Below are 21529 nucleotides of genomic sequence, written 5' to 3' on the forward strand. Positions count from 1 at the left end.
AAAAGGCGTGACACAATGCGTTGTAGAGCAAGTCTTCATCGTGGCTTTGGGCAATGTTCTCCTGAGGATCTTTCCATTATTTATTCCTCTTTCAATGATTAGAGCGACTGAACACATCGCACTAAATTAGTAAAAAAAGGAATATTGTTGTTATAAATATGGGGATCCAGAAGCAACTATGGTACAAAGCTTCATATCTAATGGAATGGAAACTCTTGAAAATGTAGGAAGAAAAAAAATCTAAAAAAGTAGATTTCCTAAAAATAAATTTTAAACCTTGGGTTTCTATTCTTGGAAATCTAATATAAAATTAGGAGGAGATTCTTAAAGAAAGCCATTGGCTGAGAGACCATTATTCTTGGCATATAAAATACTTCAAATTCTTGGGTTCACCTAAATCCGCCTGATACGAGTTCACTTAGATTTGAGGACTCAGTGTCCAGTGAGGAGAAATCACATTTCCAATTCTAAAAATTAAAATGAATGAATAAAACAATCTTTTCACTGATAGCTGCTCTGATTGTATAGAAAAATAGACGCTGGTTGACATCAGTGGGACCGGAACTCCTTTGTATACTTATCTTATACTTTTCGCGTTAATGTTTTTTTTTTTTTTTTCCCAATAATATATTAATAAATTGTTGTGAGGCAGTGACAGGTGTTATGTGCGAGGGTCGCTATGTATCCCCCAGGATGCGCATAGAAGCGTATTAAAGTGCATTGCAGTCACAGATATAGCTGTGGCTGCAGTGCAAAATAAAAGTAAATGTGGACCTGGTCAAGCTATTTGGCCAAGGCAATGTTTAGGAAAACACGGTAAGGGCTTTTATTTTTGTAGCGAACTACTGGATGGTAGTGGGACACAGCCTCACACAGGCTGAACCTTGCAGAGCCATCTGCTCTGCAGTTTGCAAGCCAAGACTGACATACATAACCTTTTACTGCAGGGTTTTTAAAGTGGAATCTGTGGTCATGGGCCACTTGTAAGACTCGGCCTGGAGGAAGTAAACTGCCCCACTACCGTCCAGTAGTTCGCTTCCTCCAGGCCGAGTCTTACAAGTGGCCCATGACCACAGATTCCACTTTAAAAACCCTGCAGCAAAAGGTTGGGTACGTCAGTCTTGGCTTGCAAACTGCAGAGCAGGTGGCTCTGCAAGGTTCAGCCTGTGTGAGGTAACACAGAGCCAAGTGGAATCAAAAGGCTTGGCACCCCTCAGCTTGACACGGTGGTGCAGTCGCCCACGGGAACAGGTCTCAGATACAGACTGTCTTGATTCCTGGCTGCGATCCAAATGATACCGTTTGTTTTCCGTTTGTGAGTACGTTGGACATTAAAGACACTTTTTTGAACTTTCCTGTGATCACTGCTTGTGTGGCGCCCCAGAGGCTCAGTCGCCACAGAGGTACTGCACCTTCTCCTAAAGAGTAAGGTAAGATGGGAACTCCTTTCCACGCTCCAACACTCGCACCCCACATACCAGGGTAGTTCTGCACAACCACTTTGCGGCTCAGTGCTTAGAGAGTAGCAGATCATCTTTGGTGGTTCCCTGCTTGGAACACTGGACGTGCTGGGAGGTGGGTGGAGTTAGAATACATAAAAGACCGGGAAGGTTTAGAATTAGAGGTCAGTCAGTCGGAGAGACTGAGGGAGGAAGCCACTCGGACAGGAGTGGGGATCCCTGGAAGAAGGGATGGAGGAAGGAGTGCTGCAGCTGCCTCAGTGACCTGAGCCAGCTGGCACGGGAAAGGAAGGAAGGACACTGATCTGTAACCTAAGCATCCATAAGAAAGAGAGAATAGTACGGAACGAAGGAGAATAGAACAGAGAGGACATGGGTTGGAAGGAAGCACCCTGCCTATAGGTTCTATGCGCAAGGCCAAGGCCCGGTCCCCGAGGTTGTATGGACACTTATGGTTCTGCAGCAGACACCGGTGGAGTAGAGGGCTGTAAATGCACTACTCCCATCTAAGACTTGGGGCACAACAGCATTTGGATAGAGAGCCGGGACTCAGGAGAAGGGAGTCCCCGAAGCAGGCTACAGCTGTCTGTCATACAAGTAGAGTTCTGGGAACATCTGATGAGAGGAACTCCAGTGTAACTCAGTACTAGGAGAGCTTCATACTTTTAGGCGCTATAGATGAGACGTTCAGAAAGGTACATGTTGGCGGCGTGTTGGAGAGGAGCCTACCATCTTGCCTGGAGGTTGAGTCTCTGACCCGGAGGACACGGCCCGGAGGCCTTCACCTGTGTGCACTACAGACTGTGAGTAAAGCTTTGGAACTACAAGCCCCGGTGTCCTCCATTCATTATCGCGCCTACATCCTCAGCACCACTACATCTGGGTACCAGCTCCTACACTTCCTGCGCTTCTCCTCATCCATTACACCTACACTTCCCTGGGGCTACAGCTCCACTGTGGGGAGCTTCACCATCTTGGCTGCCACACACCATCAGCCCCAGAGGATCTGCAAGCAGCGTCGGCTTCACATCTCAATTGCCGAACACCACAGGTGGCGTCACGAACTATTCATTCAAACTAACTACAATACGAATTTCCCCCATTACTTGGGCACCCAGGGCCACGGTCCGGGTCACCGCCGCAGTGACACATCCCGCTGACACCGGTCCGGTGCCGAATACTCCACAACCCTGGGAGGGCGACCCACTTGTCTGTCACACTGCACTAACCCTACTGCACTATATTGTATATTTACCACATATATAATATTAAAATGCACTTATTTTCTCCCATTTTAACCCCAAGTCTCTACAGGGCAGCTGCATGTGAACAGTGTGCAAAGACAAAGGACTCGATGCCTAACATCTTGTGACCCCAGTAATGAATCCGCAGGCTCCACAATGAAACACCACCTCAATGACTGATTCCTGTCCGATGTCCTGCCCTCCTTCGGGTTTTGCACAGGTTACAGGGGACAGTTCATTTTTCCAGGACATTTGCATTCTGGGCATATTTGCATCCTTAGTCGCCTTACAGTAGATGAAGCACGGAGCTTTATTCCACTGGAGCTCAAGCGGTTGGAGACTTATTGTCTAACATGGAGTGGTTTCTGTGGATGTCCATCTACACGCTCATCTCATGCCCTTTTGGAATAATCATGAATTTCTTGATTTTTTATGTGTATTACAGAGACTTTACACAGGGCAACCCTCTGACAGTGTGTGACCAGATCCTGTCCTCCATGACGGTCAGCAGCCTCCTCCTGCAGTGCACACTGTTAATCACCGTCATTATACACTATGCACCAACCAGTGCCCTCATTCTTAGACGTTCCACAATATATAACTTTTTCATGATTTTTTTCTTTAGTGAGGTTAGTTTTTGGCAGACAGCTCTCCTCTCAACCTATTACTGTGTCAAACTCCTCAATTTCTCTCATCGATTCTTCAGGTGGCTGAAAAAGACCATGTTGACCTGTACCATGAGGCTCATGATGGTGACCACAGTCGTGTCATTCCTCATCAATATTCCCTTTGTGTGGACACTACATCTAGACAATCCTTATAATGTGACTGAGGACATGACCGGGACAACTTACACCTTCAATCTTCAGTCTCTACATGTGTCTCTTAACCTGATGTTGGGCAGTTGTCTTCCTTTTCTTGTCACCTTCACCTGTATTAGTCTCAGTGTCCAGGCGATTCTGCGACACGTCTGGCATGTTGGGCAGAATGGGCTCCAGTTCAGCTCTGCTCGGCTTGGCAGCCTCGTTTGGGCAGCCTGTACCATGAGTCTGTGTGTTTTCTGTGACTTGACCTTCAGTGTCAATGTCATTGGGACACTTTTATCATCGTTCAGCATGACCGATGTTTTATTTAGCATCTGTTGGGTAATTTTGAATTCCTATGGTAATGTGCGATCCATCATTTTAATAAGTGGAAATCCAAAATTAAAATATGGACTGTTCAGAAGAAATGTCCACCCTTGACTTAAAAAAAAATAGTGACTGACCAAAGTGTAGCTTCATCTACAGCTGAATCCTTGCCGTATTGTTACTCTGGACTAAATGTAGATATTTTAGACTTTATTCGAGAATTCACCCATTTCCCCATAATACAGACTCGTCTTCCATGTTTTATGATAAACTACAGTACCTTCATCACTGTGAAGAAACCTAATTATATCTTAATTTCCCAGACGACTATGTTTTTGCAAACCAAGAAGAATTGACTTTTTATCTGTATATTGGCTTGTGGATTTAAGTGTTTATTTCTGGTGGGTCAAGAAGACAGACTTGCAAACTGATAAGCCATTTAACATACTGTGTCAGGGCCCCGTCACAGTAGCGACTCATCAGCAATCCCGACAACGATATGAACTTGTCAGGATCACTGGTTTGTCGCTACATGATCACTGGTGAGCTGCCAAACAGGCAGCTTCACCAGCAATCAGCACCAGCGACAACGAGCGCACGCGTCGCTGTGTACCTTAGATACCAGCGTGCTGGTGCAGGGAGCTGGTAACCAAGGTAAACAGTGGGTTTCTAAGCGCCTCACAGCACTTATGAGAGATCGCTGTTGCGTCACAAAACTTGTGACTCAGCAGTGATCTAGCTAGCGAGATCGCTGATTTTGTGACACCACAGCGATCTCGCTGTGTGTGACGGGGATCAGTGACCGGCCCCCTGCTGGTTATCGCGGATTATGCACTAATGTCCTGGGCCGTTTTTTGATCGCTGGTCTCCCGCTGGCCAGCACGCATCGCTGCGTGTGGCAGCAAGAGACCAGCGATCTGCGATGTTGGTCTCTAATGTAAACATCGGGTATCCAGGAGCTGCGCGGCTCCTAGATACCCGATGTTTACATTTGAAACCAGCTTGCTCGCTGGTCCTGATCGCTGGAGGGGCTGTCTATGTGACAGCTCACCAGCGATCAGCCTAATGATGTCCCAGCGATCCCATCATGTCGGATCGTTGGTGGGATCGCTGGAACATCGCTATGTGTAATGGGGCCTTTAGTCTTTAATAGTGACTTGTACATAGTGTGTGTTTATCTTTGTTTATTGATGTGTACTGATATGCTGATTGTGCATTGTATTCTGGAACCAGTTTGTTGACTTCGAAAGTAGATAGGGAAAAGCTGTGAGGGTGGACTGAAGGACACTGGGTAATGCTAAAAATAGCTTACATGCCTTGGGTATAAAAAGACTCATCACTAATATTGAAGTAACACAGAGCTACCTGCCAGACATTCTGCAAAACACCCAATGGACAAGAGACAGGACTGCAGCCAATTTATCGTGGCACCATCATGATGGACATGGATCTATGATTCTATAGGAAACAACCTAGGGGTCTTCGGTTCCGGTTGGAAGGACTCAGATCTGATCCGTTGACCATCTCTGAACCATGGATATGTTTGGAAAAAGCCAGGTTTGGGACCCGCTGGTCGCCTGGCTCCATGGAGATGGTCGGATAAGCCAGGTGGTGACTCTCGAGTCAACTGGCTTTGCACTTTGTATGGATGCTATGGACAGTTATCTCCCTACGCTTGTCATTACCTCTTCTCTATGTGTGTATCACAGGTGGAATAGCGACTCTGAGAGCTCTGATGTAACATCTACCATTATCCCGGTGAGTCAGCGGAAGGGTGAGACCCTGTAACGCGCACCATCTTGGGGGGGTAATTGCTGGGACTGTTCTGTTTGCTATTTTGTGTTGTGATTCAAGAAAATATTGCCACACTGTTTTACTCTTACTCTTCATTGTCTGTGTAGAATTATGCCCACATTTAACGGGATAGCAGGCGTTAGATGGAACAATTCCTGGTCCATGTGGTTTCGACTAGCAGACTTGGGCATTGGGCGCCCGCCGACCCCCCCGTTTCTCCACAATCACGTATTTGGCCAGGATCATTCATCATTACCCACAAACAGAATGGAATCATACAGAATGGAAGTTTGACGATGAATAAAGAAGAAGACACAGAATATCCACAGAAATGCTCATCTCCATCGTATAGACACAACAACCAATTTATGAAAGAAAGGACATTATCAAGAAGAACAATGAGTCAGCAGAAAAGTTCTGATAACATAACCCATGACGACAAAAATATAATGTCCTTTCTGCCAGCTATCTGGAACGGTGCAGACATGAAGGCAGAGTGAACACCAAGCTGCTTGTGGGGTACACAAGGAAGCTCGATGGTCCTCCCGACTTACAAAGAAACATTCTGTGGATTTTATTCCTTTCCTTGTATCTTTTCTTCTAAATCGTAATAATTTGTTAATAAATGTAAACCTTTAGAAATAAAAATATATAGAGGAAACGTGATAATTTATTACAGAAGACTTGGTAAGATGGTTCAGTGTGCAGAAACAAAGGTGTGAGAGATCTTCATCAGTGAGAGAATACATCCGAGTAACATTAAATTCTACTTGGATTTTACAGTCTGGAGAATAAGGGGCAGAAGTGTGGAGGATAAGGGGAGGGAGTGTGGAGAATAAGGGGCAGGAGTGTGGAGGATAAGGGGCAGGAGTGTGGAGGATAAGGGGCAGGAGTGTGGAGGATAAGGGGCAGGAGTGTGGGGAATAAGGGGCAGGAGTCTGGAGAATAAGGGGCAGGAGTGTGGAGAATAAGGGGCATGAGTGTGGAGAATAAGGGACATGAGTGTGGAGAATAAGGGGCAGGAGTGTGGAGAATAAGGGGCAGGAGTGTGGAGGATAAGGGGCAGGAGTGTGGAGAATAAGGGGCAGGAGTCTGGAGAATAAGGGGCAGGAGTGTGGAGAATAAGGGGCAGGAGTGTGGAGAATAAGGGGCAGGAGTGTGGAGAATAAGGGGCAGGAGTGTGGAGAATAAGGGGCAGGAGTGTGGAGAATAAGGGGCTGGAGTGTGGAGAATAAGGGGCAGGAGTGTGGAGGATAAGGGGCAGGAGTGTGGAGAATAAGGGGCTGGAGTGTGGAGAATAAGGGGCAGGAGTGTGGAGAATAAGGGGCAGGAGTGTGGAGGATAAGGGGCAGGAGTGTGGAGGATAAGGGGCAGGAGTGTGGAGGATAAGGGGCAGGAGTGTGGAGAATAAGGGGCAGGAGTGTGGAGGATAAGGGGCAGGAGTGTGGAGAATAAGGGGCTGGAGTGTGGAGAATAAGGGGCAGGAGTGTGGAGAATAAGGGGCAGGAGTGTGGAGGATAAGGGGCAGGAGTGTGGAGGATAAGGGGCAGGAGTGTGGAGGATAAGGGGCAGGAGTGTGGAGAATAAGGGGCTGGAGTGTGGAGAATAAGGGGCAGGAGTGTGGAGAATAAGGGGCAGGAGTGTGGGGAATAAGGGGCAGGAGTGTGGAGATATAAGGAGAAGGAGTGTGGAGAATAAGGGGCAGGAGTGTGGAGATATAAGGGGGAGGAGTGTGGAGAATAAGGAGCAAGAGTGTGGAGGATAAGGGGCAGTAGTGTGGAGGATAAGGGGCAGGAGTGTGGAGAATAAGGAGCAGGAGTGTGGAGGATAAGGGGAGGGAGTGTGGAGAATAAGGGGCAGGAGCGCGGAGAATAAGGGACAGGAGTGTGGAGAATAAGGGACAGGAGCGCGGAGAATAAGGGGCACGAGTGTGGAGGATAAGGGGTAGGAGTGTGGAGGATAAGGGGCAGGAGTGTGGAGAATAAGGGGCAGGAGTGCAGAGATTAAAGGGGCAGGAGAGCGGAGAATGAGGGGCAGGAGTGTGGAGAATAAGGGGCAGGAGTGCAGAGATTAAAGGGGCAGGAGAGCGGAGAATGAGGGGCAGGAGTGTGGAGAATGAGGGGCAGGAGTGTGGAGGATAAGGGGAGGGAGTGTGGAGAATAAGGGGCAGGAGCGCGGAGAATAAGGGACAGGAGTGTGGAGAATAAGGGGCAGGAGTGAGGAGGATAAGGGGTAGGAGTGTAGAGGATAAGAGGCAGGAGTGTGGAGAATAAGGGGCATGAGTGTGGAGAACAAGGGGCAGGAGAATGGGGAATAAGGGGCAGGAGTGTGGAGAATAAGGGACAGGAGTGTGGAGAATAAGGGACAGGAGTGTGGAGGATAAGGGGCAGGAGCGTGGAGAATAAGGGACAGGAGTGTGGAGGATAAGGGGCAGGAGTGTGGAGAATAAGGGGCAGGAGTGTGGAGAATAAGGGGCATGAGTGTGGAGAATAAGGGGCAAGAGTGTGGAGGATAAGGGGCAGGAGAGTGGAGGATAAGGGGCAGGAGCGTGGAGAATAAGGGACAGGAGCGTGGAGGATAAGGGGCAGGAGTGTGGAGAATAAGGGGGCAGGAGTGTGGAGAATAAGGAGCAGGAATGTGGTGGATAAGGGGAGGGAGTGTGGAGAATAAGGGGCAGGAGCGCGGAGAATAAGGGGCAGGAGTGTGGAGAATAAGGGGCAGGAGTGAGGAGGATAAGGGGTAGGAGTGTAAAGGATAAGATGCAGGAGTGTGGAGAATAAGGGGCATGAGTGTGGAGAATAAGGGGCATGAGTGTGGAGAATAAGAGGCAGGAGCGTGGAGAATAAGGGGCAGGAGCGTGGAGAATAAGGGGCAGGAGCGTGGAGAATAAGGGGCAGGAGCGTGGAGAATAAGGGGCAGGAGTCTGGAGAATAAGGGGTAGGAGTGTGGAGAATAAGGGGGCAGGAGTGTGGAGGATAAGGGGCAGTAGTGTGGAGGATAAGGGGCAGGAGTGTGGAGAATAAGGGGCAGGAGCGCGGAGAATAAGGGACAGGAGTGTGGAGGATAGGGGCAGGAGTGTGGATGATAAGGGGCAGGAGTGTGGAGAATAAGGGGCAGGAGTGTGGAGAATAAGGGGCAGGAGTGCGGAGGATAAGGGGCAGGAGTGTGGAGAATAAGGGGCAGGAGTGTGGAGGATAAGGGGCAGGAGTGTGGAGAATAAGGGGCAGGAGTGTGGAGAATAAGGGGGCAGGAGTGTGGAGGATAAGGGGCAGGAGTGTGGAGAATAAGGGGCAGGAGTGTAGAGAATTAGGGGCAGGAGTGTGGAGAATAAGGGGCATGAGTGTGGAGAATAAGGGGCAGGAGCGTGGAGAATAAGGGGCAGGAGTGTGGAGGATAAGGGGCAGGAGTGTGGAGGATAAGGGGCAGGAGCGCGGAGAATAAGGGGCAGGAGTGTGGAGGATAAGGGGCAGGAGTGTGGAGAATAAGGGGCAGGAGTGTGGAGAATAAGGGGCAGGAGTGTGGAGAATAAGGGGGCAGAAGTGTGGAGGATAAGGGGCAGGAGTGTGGAGAATAAGGGGCAGGAGTGTAGAGAATAAGGGGCAGGAGTGTGGAGGATAAGGGGCAGGAGTGTGGAGAATAAGGGGCAGGAGTGTGGAGAATAAGGGGCAGGAGTGTGGAGAATAAGGGGCAGGAGTGTGGAGAATAAGGGGCAGGAGTGCGGAGAATGAGGGGCAGGAGTGCAGAGAATGAGGGGCAGGAGTGTGGAGAATAAGCTGCCGGAGTGTGGAGAATAAGGGGCCGGAGTGTGGAGGATAAGGGGCAGGAGTGTGGAGAATAAGGGGCAGGAGTGTGGATGATAAGGAGCAGGAGTGTGGAGGATAAGGGTTAGGAGTGTGGAGAATAAGGGGCAGGAGTGTGGAGGATAAGGGGCAGGAGTCTGGAGAATAAGGGGCAGGAGTGTGGAGGATAAGGGGCAGGAGTCTGGAGAATAAGGGGCAAGAGTGTGGAGGATAAGGGGTAGGAGTGTGGAGAATAAGGGGCCGGAGTGTGGAGAATAAGGGGTATGAGTGTGGAGAATAAGGGGCAGGAGTGTGGAGGATAAGGGGCATGAGTGTTGAGAATAAGGGGCAGGAGTGTGGAGAATAAGGGGCAGGAGTGTGGAGAATAAGGGGCAGGAGTGTGGATGATAAGGAGCAGGAGTGTGGAGGATAAGGGGCAGGAGTGTGGAGGATAAGGGGCAGGAGCGCGGAGAATAAGGGGCAGGAGTGTGGAGGATAAGGGGCAGGAGTGTGGAGAATAAGGGGCAGGAGTGTGGAGAATAAGGGGCAGGAGTGTGGAGAATAAGGGGGCAGAAGTGTGGAGGATAAGGGGCAGGAGTGTGGAGAATAAGGGGCAGGAGTGTAGAGAATAAGGGGCAGGAGTGTGGAGGATAAGGGGCAGGAGTGTGGAGAATAAGGGGCAGGAGTGTGGAGAATAAGGGGCAGGAGTGTGGAGGATAAGGGGCAGGAGTCTGGAGAATAAGGGGCAGGAGTGTGGAGGATAAGGGGCAGGAGTCTGGAGAATAAGGGGCAAGAGTGTGGAGGATAAGGGGTAGGAGTGTGGAGAATAAGGGGCCGGAGTGTGGAGAATAAGGGGTATGAGTGTGGAGAATAAGGGGCAGGAGTGTGGAGGATAAGGGGCATGAGTGTTGAGAATAAGGGGCCGGAGTGTGGAGGATAAGGGGCAGGAGTGTGGAGAATAAGGGGCAGGAGTGTGGATGATAAGGAGCAGGAGTGTGGAGGATAAGGGTTAGGAGTGTGGAGAATAAGGGGCAGGAGTGTGGAGGATAAGGGGCAGGAGTGTGGAGAATAAAGGGTAGGAGTGTGGAGGATAAGGGGCAGGAGTCTGGAGAATAAGGGGCAAGAGTGTGGAGGATAAGGGGTAGGAGTGTGGAGAATAAGGGGCCGGAGTGTGGAGAATAAGGGGTATGAGTGTGGAGAATAAGGGGCAGGAGTGTGGAGGATAAGGGGCATGAGTGTTGAGAATAAGGGGCAGGAGTGTGGAGAATAAGGGGCCGGAGTGTGGAGATTAAGGGGCATGAGTGTGGAGAATAAGGGGCAGGAGCGTGGAGAATAAGGGGCATGAGTGTGGAGAATAAGGGGCAGGAGCGTGGAGAATAAGGGGCAGGAGCGTGGAGAATAAGGGACAGGAGTGTGGATGATAAGGGGCAGGAGTGTGGAGGATAAGGGGCAGGAGTGTGGAGGATAAGGGGCAGGAGTGTGGAGAATAAGGGGCAGGAGTGTGGAGAATAAAGGGCAGGAGCGTGGAGAATAAGGGGCAGGAGTGTGGATGTATTATGTCCCACCTAAAAGGTTTTTGCTATAGCTTAAGTAATGGAAATCGTTGATTCATTTCTCTTTTTATTTTAAATATTGTTGCTGTTTTTCTATAGCACAGCGAAAACCTATGATGAAAGAAGTCACAGATGTGGGAATATGACTTATTAGTATTGTGTCTGGTCCACATTGTGTCCGTCCCGGTCATTCTCTAGCAGCCTACTTCCATACCATTTCTGATGATAATCATTTACTGGACCTTCAGCAGAATGGCCACATTGCAGCACAGCTTGTGATGACACCACCTCGGTTTCCCAACCTGTTGAGTTGTATATTGTTGCAGTGGGTCCCCGAATCATCAGCTGTTGTGATGGTTTTGGTTGGGGTGACGCCAGTATCTTGTGCTCATCATGTCACATTCTTTTCTCAGTAGATCCTCTGGGATTGATGCCATTCTTGAAGGATCTCAGCTTTTTGTCCTTGTTACTAGACATGAATGAATCTTATGATATTGGAATTAGACAACATGGACACAATTTTAAAATAAAAGTTTGATTTGGAGGAAACAGAAGTATTCCACAGACTACTATTGCCTTTACTAACCCTCCCTTCCGAGATGGTGGAGGCTGCTTTGGTGACTTCCTCCTCCTTCTTTGCCTAGTGCTTCCACTGAGCCCCTGCTGTCAGGGGAGGGCGCCGTCAATAATGCTTCTACCAGCGTGTTCTTGTATTGACGCATTTTCCAATCTCGCTCTAGTAATGGAAGTAATGACGGTACATTGTCCTAGTAGAGAGGATCTAGCAGGGTGGCCGCCCAGTAATCTGCCCTTACATCATTCCGGAAAACTCGGTGGTCATTGTGCAGGCACAGCAGCATGTACTGGCTCATGGGTGCCATGTTGCCCAGAAACAACGGCAAGCTGTCCTTGTTGGGAGGTGTATGGTCTGAGTCCTCTGCATCGTCTGTATTGTGTTTATCCGCCTCAGCCATACTACATTGATGCCCGTGAGCTGGTTTTAGTGCCACCCTGCTGTGAACACAGTCGTTCCTCTTCCTCCTACTCCCCATCACACAAAACTGTCCCCTGGCCGTTTTTGGTACAGGAACCCATCCTTCAAGATGTGTGGATGCCCAGCATGATAACGGTGTGAATGGTTCCTCTTCCTCCTCCTGTGCCCCCCACACCATCCATCATCACCTGAAGCTTTGTTTTTCAAGGAGGCATAGAAGTGAGATAGTTATCAGCGCTGGCGATATTGGTGGAATTATCCTCCACACAATGTTCCACCCTGTCCTTGTGGTGCTCCTGAGGATTCAGTCGCCACAGAGGTACTGCACCTCAACCAGAGGTGTGGTATCCCACCTTTCAAGTAAGGTGGAGACTCCAGACCACACTCATATATCCACAACCAACACCCCAGAATAGCAGGGCACCCTGGATGAACCCTGCTTGGTTCATAAAGGGTGTTGGGAGGTGGGTGGAGCTTAGGTTGGGGAGAACTGTAGGAAGTTAGTTTCAGTTCCCCCTTGGGGGTGAAGTGAGAGGTCATGTGCACAGCAACTCCCTGTTAGCTGGAGCTGCTGGGAAAAGAGGTGACTGAAGGAAGCTCCCTGAAGGGGAAAAGGATTCCCAGAGGCACGGGTGGAGAGAGTGCTCCCCGTGGGGCTCGTTCCATGCTGACGGACATCAGGTGGAGGAAAACCCAGATCGCAGAAGGGTCTCTGCCCCTAGCCTAGTGGAATGGACAACAGGATTCAGCTAGCAAGCGGACATCTGTGGCAGCTTTAGAGGTCACAGCCAAATACCACAGTTACCTTTGCCGGAAAGGCAGCCAAAAAGGAGCAAGTAAACATAGTGGGTCACGTTATCCGACAAGGTCCGCCACTGCTGGCCTGGGACACTGACTGTGAGGTGTTGTGTAGGAAAAGGCGAGAAAACAACACTGTGAGATGGCCAGGGAAGGCACATACTGAAGGGAGTACTGGAACGGTGGTCTCCATCTGCCTGGAAGCTGGCTGGATCCCTCACCAGGAGGACATGGCACCAAGTGGGCATCTGTATTGCAGACAGAACTGTGAGTAAAACTTTGGAACTACATTCAGTTGTGTCTTTTGCCTTCTTCCTGCGTTACCTAGTTCAGCACTGCTACATCCCTTGCTTCACATTACATCACCATCTATTCCTCACACCTTTTCTCCTGCCCTGGGACTCAGCTCTGCCTGTGGAGAGGTTTACCAACTCTGCTGCATCACCATCAGTATGGAGCGGGTCCGTGTGTGTATGGAGCGGGGCCGTGTGTGTATGGAGCAGAGCCGTGTGTGTATGGAGCGGGGCCGTGTGTATATGGAGCGGGGCCGTGTGTGTATGGAGCGGAGCCGTGTGTGTATGGAGCGGAGCCGTGTGTGTATGGAGCGGAGCCGTGTGTGTATGGAGCGGGGCCGTGTGTGTATGGAGCGGGGCCGTGTGTGTATGGAGCGGAGCCGTGTGTGTATGGAGCGGGGCCGTGTGTGTATGGAGCGGAGCCGTGTGTGTATGGAGCGGAGCCATGTGTGTATGGAGCGGAGCCGTGTGTGTATGGAGCGGGGCCGTGTGTGTATGGAGCGGGGCCGTGTGTGTATGGAGCGGGGCCGTGTGTGTATGGAGCGGGGCCGTGTGTGTATGGAGCGGAGCCGTGTGTGTATGGAGCGGGGCCGTGTGTGTATGGAGCGGGGCCGTGTGTGTATGGCGCGGGGCCGTGTGTGTATGGAGCAGGGCCGTGTGTGTATGGAGCGGAGCCGTGTGTGTATGGAGCGGGGCCGTGTGTGTATGGAGCGGGGCCGTGTGTGTATCGCGCGGGGCCGTGTGTGTATGGAGCGGGGCCGTGTGTGTATGGAGCGGAGCCGTGTGTGTATGGAGCGGAGCCGTGTGTGTATGGAGTGGGGCCGTGTGTGTATGGAGCGGAGCCGTGTGTGTATGGAGCGGAGCCGTGTGTGTATGGAGCGGGGCCGTGTGTGTATGGAGCGGGGCCGTGTGTGTATGGAGCGGGGCCGTGTGTGTATGGCGCGGGGCCGTGTGTGTATGGAGCGGGGCCGTGTGTGTATGGAGCGGGGCCGTGTGTGTATGGAGCGGGGCCGTGTGTGTATGGAGCGGGGCCGTGTGTGTATGGCGCGGGGCCGTGTGTGTATGGCGCGGGGCCGTGTGTGTATGGAGCGGGGCAGTGTGTGTATGGAGCGGGGCAGTGTGTGTATGGAGCGGGGCAGTGTGTGTATGGAGCGGGGCCGTGTGTGTATGGAGCGGGGCCGTGTGTGTATGGAGCGGGGCCGTGTGTGTATGGAGCGGGGCCGTGTGTGTATGGAGCGGGGCCGTGTGTGTATGGAGCGGAGCCGTGTGTGTATGGAGCGGAGCCGTGTGTGTATGGAGCGGAGCCGTGTGTGTATGGAGCGGGGCCGTGTGTGTATGGAGCGGAGCCGTGTGTGTATGGAGCGGAGCCGTGTGTGCATGGAGCGGGGCCGTGTGTGCATGGAGCGGGGCCGTGTGTGTATGGAGCGGGGCCGTGTGTGTATGGAGCGGGGCCGTGTGTGTATGGAGCGGGGCCGTGTGTGTACGAGGTGTACAGAGCAGAGCAGCATGTGTACGAGGTGTACGGAGCGGAACCACGTGTATACAAGGTGTACGGAGCGGAACCATGTGTGTACGAGGCGTACAAAGCGGAGCCGCGTGTGTATGAGGTGTCCGGAGCGGAACCGCATGTGTACGAGGTGTACGGAGCGGAGCCGTGTGTGTACGAGGTGTACGGAGCGGAGCCGTGTGTGTATGGAGCGGAGCCGTGTGTGTATGGAGCGGAGCCATGTGCGTACGAGGTGTACGGAGCAGAGCCGCATGTGTACGAGGTGTACGGAGCGGAACCACGTGTGTACAAGGTGTACGGAGTGGAACCATGTGTGTACGAGGTGTACGGAGCTGAGTCGTGTGTGTACGAGGCGTACGAAGCGGAGCCGCGTGTGTATGAGGTGTCTGGAGCGGAACCACATGTGTACGAGGTGTACGGAGCGGAGCCGTGTGTGTACGGAGCAGAGCCCTGTGTGTACAAAGTTTATGGAGCTGAGCCATGTGTTTACGGAGCTGAGCAGAGCCGTGTGTGTACGGGGTGTACGGAGTGGAGCTGCATGTGTACAAGATTTACAGAGTGGAGCCATGTGTGTACAAGGTGTAAAGAGCGTGGCCGCATGTGTACAAGGTGTACAGAGCAGAGCCGCATGTGTACGAGGTTTACGGAGTGGAGCCATGTTTGTACGAGGCATACAAAGTGGAACCGTGTGTGTATGAGTGTATGAGGTGTGCTGAGCCATGCGTGTACAAGGTGTATGGTGGGGAGCTTTCATACCTCCCAACCGTTCCGGATCCAGCAGTCACGATTTTGAGTCTGCCCCACTGCACCTGCTGGGAGGTTACTTTTCCCGCGGACACAGGAGTACACGGCGGAGCCCCGAGGAGCACTTTAAAATTCGCATGTGATGTTCCACCGGAAATGACTTGCTGGAAGCTGACCGGAAATGAAGTAATTTCGGGAGGAGATTGTGACGGAACATGGAGGCACTTCAGGGAATGCTTCTTTCTTTCTCTCTCTGTTCTTTCTTTCCCCTCTTTCTTTCTCTCTCTCTGTTCTTTCTTTCTTTCCTCTCTCTGTTCTTTCTTTTTCTTTCTTTCTCTCTCTGTTCTTTCTTTTTCTTTCTTTCTCTCTCTGTTCTTTCTTTCTCTCTCTGTTCTTTCTTTCCCTTCTTTCTTTCTTTCGCTCTCTGTTATTTATTTCTTTCCCCTCTTTATTTATCTCTCCCTCAATGTTCTTTGTTTCGCCTCTTTCATTTTTTCTCTCTCTTTGTTCTTTTTCTTTCTTTCTTCTTTATTCCTCTCTGTTCTTTCTTTCCCCTCTTTCTTTCTCTGTTCTTTTTTCTGTCCCCTCTTTCTTTCTCTCTGTTCTTTCTCTCTCTGTTTCTTTCTTTCCCCTCTTTCTTTCTTTCTTTCTTTCTCTTTCACTCTATCTGTTCTTTCTCTCTCTCTGTTCTTTCTTTCCCCTCTTTCTTTCTCAGTTCTTTCTTTCCCCTCTTTCTTTCTATCTCTCTTTCTGTTCTTTCTTTCTGTCCCCTCTTTCTTTTTTTCTCTCTTTTTTTCTGTCCACTCTTTCTTTCTCTCTGTTTCTTTCTTTCTCTCTCTGTTCTTACTTTCTTTCTCTTTCTCTTTCTCTTTGTTCTTTCTTTCTCTCTCTGTTCTTTCTTTCCCTTCTTTCTTTCTTTCTTTCTTTCGCTCTCTGTTCTTTATTTCTTTCCCCTCTTTATTTCTCTCTCCCTCTCTGTTCTTTGTTTCGCCTCTTTCTTTTTTTCTCTCTCTTTGTTATTTTTCTTTCTTTCTTCGTTATTCCTCTCTGTTCTTTCTTTCCCCTCTTTCTTTCTCTGTTCGTTTTTTATGTCCCCTCTTTCTTTCTCTCTGTTTCTTTGTTTCCCCTCTCTTTCTTTCTCTTTCTTTCTATCTGTTCTTTCTCTCTGTTCTTTCTTTCCCCTATTTCTTTCTCTTTCTTTCTCTGTTCTTTCTTTCCCCTCTTTCTTTCTATCTCCCTTTCTGTTCTTTCTTTCTTTCCCCTCTTTCTTTTTTTCTCTTTTTTCTGTCCACTCTTTCTTTCTCTCTGTTCTTTCTTTCTCTCTGTTTCTTTCTCTCTCTGTTCTTTCTTTCCCCTCTTTCTTTCTCTTTCTCTTTGTTCTTTCTTTCTCTCTCTGTTCTTTCATTCCCTTCTTTCTTTCTTTCTTTCTTTCGCTCTCTGTTCTTTATTTATTTCCCCTCTTTATTTCTCTCTCCCTCTCTGTTCTTTGTTTCGCCTCTTTCTTTTTTTCTCTCTCTTTGTTCTTTTTCTTTCTTTCTTCTTTATTTCTCTCTGTTCTTTCTTTCCCCTCTTTCTTTCTCTGTTCTTTTTTTCTGTCCCCTCTTTCTTTCTCTCTGTTCTTTCTTTCTCTCTCTGTTTCTTTCTTTCCCCTCTTTCTTTCTCTCTTTCTTTCTCTCTATCTGTTCTTTCTCTCTCTCTGTTCGTTCTTTCCCCTCTTTCTTTCTCTTTTTTCTTTTTTTCTCTCTTTTTGTCCACTCTATCTTTCTCTCTGTTCTTTTTTTCTCTCTGTTTCTTTCTTTCTCTGTTCTTTCTTTCTTTCCCCTCTTTCTTTCTCTCGCTAATCTTATTCTTTCTCTCTCTAATCTTTCTTTCTTTCCCTGTTCTTTCTCTCTCTCTGTTCTTCCTTTCTTTCTCTCTGTTCTTTCTTTCTATTTCTGTTCTCTTTCTTTCCCCTCTTTCTTTCTCTCTGTTTTCTCTCTCTCTCTGTTCTTTCTTTCTCTTTCTCTCTCTCGGTTCTTTTTTTCTGTCGCCTCTTTCTTTCTTTCTCTGTTTCTTTCTTTCTTCAATATTTCTCTCTGTTTTTTCTCTCTTTCCCCTCTTTCCTTCTCTTTCTCGGTTCTCTCTTTCTTTTCTCTCTTTCTTTCCTTCTAACTTTCTTTCTCTCTCTCTTCTTTCCCCTCTTTCTTTCGCTCTCTGTTCTTTCTTTCTCTCTCTGTTTTCTTTTTTCTCTCTTTGATCTTTCTTTTCCTCAGTACCAGTCAATGTGCCAACAGTACCAGCCACTGTGCCCATAATGCCATCCACTGTGCCCATAATGCCAGCCACTGTGCCCTCAGTACCAGTCAGTGTGATCAGCAGTGCTAAATGGGTGCGGTTGGGGCATGGACATGGGTGTGGTTAGTTGTGAAATAGGTGTGGTTGGGGCGTGGCTTAAAATTTGCTGCGGCGCGCTGAGCGCACAGCAGCCTTTGTCCATTTTCCCCTCTTCAAAAGTTGGGAGGTATGCAGCAGAGGAAGGTATTTCAGTTGGACGCACATATCAGGCACAGATCAACCACATCCTCTCCCTGCAGCAGCTCCACCACCAGCAGCAGCATGACGATCACGTCTGCTATTTGATGCTCTCCTCATTGTTTTCAACTCAAAAAAGTGCAGAATATTACACAGTCTCTATATATAGAGAAAGTGGCAAGAAGATTATTGCACTGCCTGTTTTCAGAGTACCCACAAAAACATCAATAAAAAAAGAAAAAAAACAGTGTTGGCTACCTGTTCCTTCTCCACATCTTCCACCTACGCTACCACCTTCTTCTCAACCCCCTGCTCCACTTGGACCTCCGTCCACTTGGACCACCCCTCACTATCCTCATTTGCTTGCAGGGCAATTGTCATCCTCTTACCACCATATGGCTTCATTTTGCAGGCCCCCTAGCCCTGATTACTACCATTTTACAGACATTTTAACACATCAAAGTTCGGGTCCCCTTTGACTTCAATTGGGTTTGGGTTCAGAGTCAAGTAGCTTTGCTGAACACGAACATCCATGGGTCCACTCATCCCAACTGATAGGGTTAGTCCTTTGTGGACTTATTTTACACTTTTCATGTTAATGTTTGGTGTTTTTTATTTTTCCAAGAATATATTAATAAATTGTATATCTGTGGCGCCCCTGAAGGTTCAGTCGCTACAGAGGTACTGCACCTCCTGAGGTGTAGTATCCCACTCTCCAAGTAAGATGGGGACACCTTTCTAGACTCCAGAACCTGAACCCAGCACGGAAACCTTAGAACAGCAGAGCACCCTCTATGATGCCTGCTTGGTTCATGAAGGGTGCTGGGAGGTGGGTGGAGTTTAGTTTGCACTAGAGAGCGGGAGAACTGATAGGAAGTCAGGATCAGTTCCCCAGAGAGAAGCAGATAGAGGACGTTTATGCAGCAGCCTCCGGTGAACTGGAGCTGCTGGGAAAGAAAGGGAGAGAAAGATCAGTTCTTCAGAAGAAAGATTGAAAAGAACGGGACGTGAGGAGGAGGGAACTGGGGACTAGGGCTAGAGCAGAGCACTTCTGTCAGGAACACAATAATACCAAAACGTGAGACAGAGAACAGAGTATGGGGACAGACCGGGTCATACATGGGAATCAAACAAGCAATGCAGTGTACAAGCACACCAGGGGTCAGACGCACAGCCAAAATAACAGTATAGCTGACAGTGAATCCTAGTCTGGAGTGAGTATAAATACCCCTCCCAGATCCAAAGGGAGGCCAGCAAAATTAACCTTGAGAAACCAGGACATTAACCATGTCCTAACCATGACAGTACCCGCCTCTTAATGGGGGGGGCACTGGACCCCCAGGTTTCTCAGGGTATCTGGCATGAAAAGCCCGCACCAGTCGATCAGCATGCACCGAACTGGCCGGAACCCTTGACCGATCCTCAGCGGAATATCCCTTCCAATGAATAAGGTACTGAAGTCTCCGGTGCACCCACCGTGAATCAATGATGCGCCCTACCTCGTACTCCAGCTGACCCTCCACCAATACTGGTGGAGCCACGGATGAGGGATCTTCTCTAACTGTCCCCACAGGCTTTAATAGGCACCTGTGGAAGACGTTAGCTATTTTGAAGGAGGTGGGCAACTGTAATCTGTATGCCACCGGGTTGATCACCTCTACAATCTTGTATGGGCCAATAAATTTGGGGCCCAACTTCATAAAGGGTATCTTAAGTTTGATGTTACGGGTGGACAACCAGACTTTTACCCCACAGTTAAGGCAGGACCCAACCCCCTCCTCCTGTCTGCAAAATGTTTGTACCTCTTCTGGGCTTTGGAGATGTTCCCCTGCACCTCCCTCCAGAGAGTTTTTAACTGTTGTACCATCCCCTCGGCACCAGGGCTATCCGAATCCATATGGGAAAATTCCCCAAACTGCGGAACGAACCCATAATTGACCTAAAAGGGAGACTTTCCGGTAGACTGATTAGTACAACAGTTAAATGCAAATTCTGCCATGGGTAATACCTCACACCAGTCTTCCTGTCTGGAGGAGGCCAGGCACCTCAGAATCTGCTCCAACGACTGGTTGGTGCATTCAGTCTGTCTGTTGGATTCCGGGTGATAGGCAGAGGAGAATGATAACGTGACCCCCAACTTCATACAAAACGCTCTCCAAAACCTTTCCACAAATTGCACACCCCTGTCCGACACCACGTTCACAAGCACTCCATGCAGTCGAACAATGTACTGTATAAACAAACGAGCCAAGGTTTCAGCAAATGGTAACGGAGGTAATGGCACAAAGTGGGCTTGCTTAGAAACTCTATCAACCACTACCCATACCACTGAGTTGCCCTTTGAAGATGGAAGATTAGTGATAAAGTCCATGGACAGGTGTGTCCATGGTTTTTCTGGAATTGACAAAGGCACCAATTCCCCGGCCGGCCGGACCTGAGAGCTTTTAGAGCGTGCGCACACACCATAAGTATTTACAAACCTTTTTATATCAGTACCCATAGAGGGTCACCAAAAACTCCTAGCTACTGCCCCCCCGGGTGGCTGCAATACCAGGGTGTGCACTTAACACAGAATCATGAAATTCTTGAAGGAGTGTGAGACGGAATTGTTCGGGTATAAACAATTTACCTGGGGGTTTATTCCTGGGAGCTTGTGCTTCCAGAATCTCTCTCTGTAACTCAGAGGAGATTTCAGCTACAACCACTCCCGGTTGAAGAATGGAGGAAGGAGGTTCTGGAGGGGACACAGAATCAAAACTTCGGGATAAGGCATCCGCCTTTACATTTTTAGACCCTGGTCGGAACGTGATGGTAAAATGAAATTGAGAAAAAAAAAGTGCCCATCGAGCCTGTCTGGGGGTCAATCTCTTAGCAAACTCGATATAGGCCAGGTTTTTATGATCAGTGATGACCGTAATGGGATGAGCAGCCCCCTCCAAAAATGCCTCCATTCTTCGAAGGCCAATTTAACTGCTAACAATTCCCTGTTACCGACATCATAGTTTCTCTCGGCCGAAGAGAACTTCTTATAGAAAAAAGCACAGGGTTTGAGGTTAGTCAGGGTAGAGGGGCCTTGTGACAATACTGCCCCCACCTCCAAAGCGTTGACCTCGACGATAAAAGGTCTTGACGAATCAGGTTGTACCAACACGGGCTGTGGTAAAACACTTCTTTAATGTAAGGAAGGAATCTTTTGCAGCCACGGACCAATTTTTTACATCTGCCCCTTTAAGAGTGAGGTCCGTCAAGGGTTTCACCACCTGCGAGAACCCTTTAATGAACTTCCTATAATAGTTAGCGAAGCCCAGAAATCGCTGCAACCCCCTCAAGTCATGAGGCTGCACCCAGTCGGTAATGGCCTGAACCTTCCCTGGATCCATGCAGAATCCCTCCCCGGATACAATTACACCCAGAAAAGATAGTTCTTGCATAAAAAATGAGCACTTCTCCAGCTTAGCATACAAATGGTTCTCCCAGAGTCTCATAAGAACCGTACGTAGATGGTGTCAGTGTGACTGACTGTCCTCAGAGTATATCAAGATGTCATCCAGGTAAATGACTACATAACGCCCAATCAACTCAGAAAAAACAACATTAATGAAATTCTGAAAAACAGCAGGAGCGTTAGTGAGGCCGAAGGGCATAACCAGGTTTTCAAACAGCCCCTCAGTTGTCAGGAACGCTGTTTTCCATTCGTCCCCCTCCCGGATCCTTATAAGGTT

General features: G+C 49.1%; 1 protein-coding gene across 1 annotated transcript; it reads left to right on the top strand.

Moving 5' to 3' along the window:
- The first annotated feature begins 2128 nt into the window (after positions 1-2128).
- LOC141073168 (taste receptor type 2 member 4-like) lies at positions 2129-6343 on the top strand. Its single transcript, XM_073560555.1, has one exon. The coding sequence runs from the start codon at positions 3058-3060 to the stop codon at positions 3946-3948; it is 891 nt and encodes a 296-aa protein (XP_073416656.1). The 5' UTR covers positions 2129-3057; the 3' UTR covers positions 3949-6343.
- Positions 6344-21529: the final 15186 nt, after the last annotated feature.

This window comes from Dendrobates tinctorius, unplaced genomic scaffold, assembly GCF_039654945.1.
Source record: "Dendrobates tinctorius isolate UK_male_01 unplaced genomic scaffold, ASM3965494v1 ptg000297l, whole genome shotgun sequence".
Lineage (NCBI taxonomy): Eukaryota > Metazoa > Chordata > Amphibia > Anura > Dendrobatidae > Dendrobates > Dendrobates tinctorius.

What these genes read in the sequence shown, in the direction of transcription:
- LOC141073168 (XM_073560555.1), top strand. Translation starts at nt 3,058, where the DNA reads ATGGAGTGGTTTCTGTGGATGTCCATCTACACGCTCATCTCATGCCCT.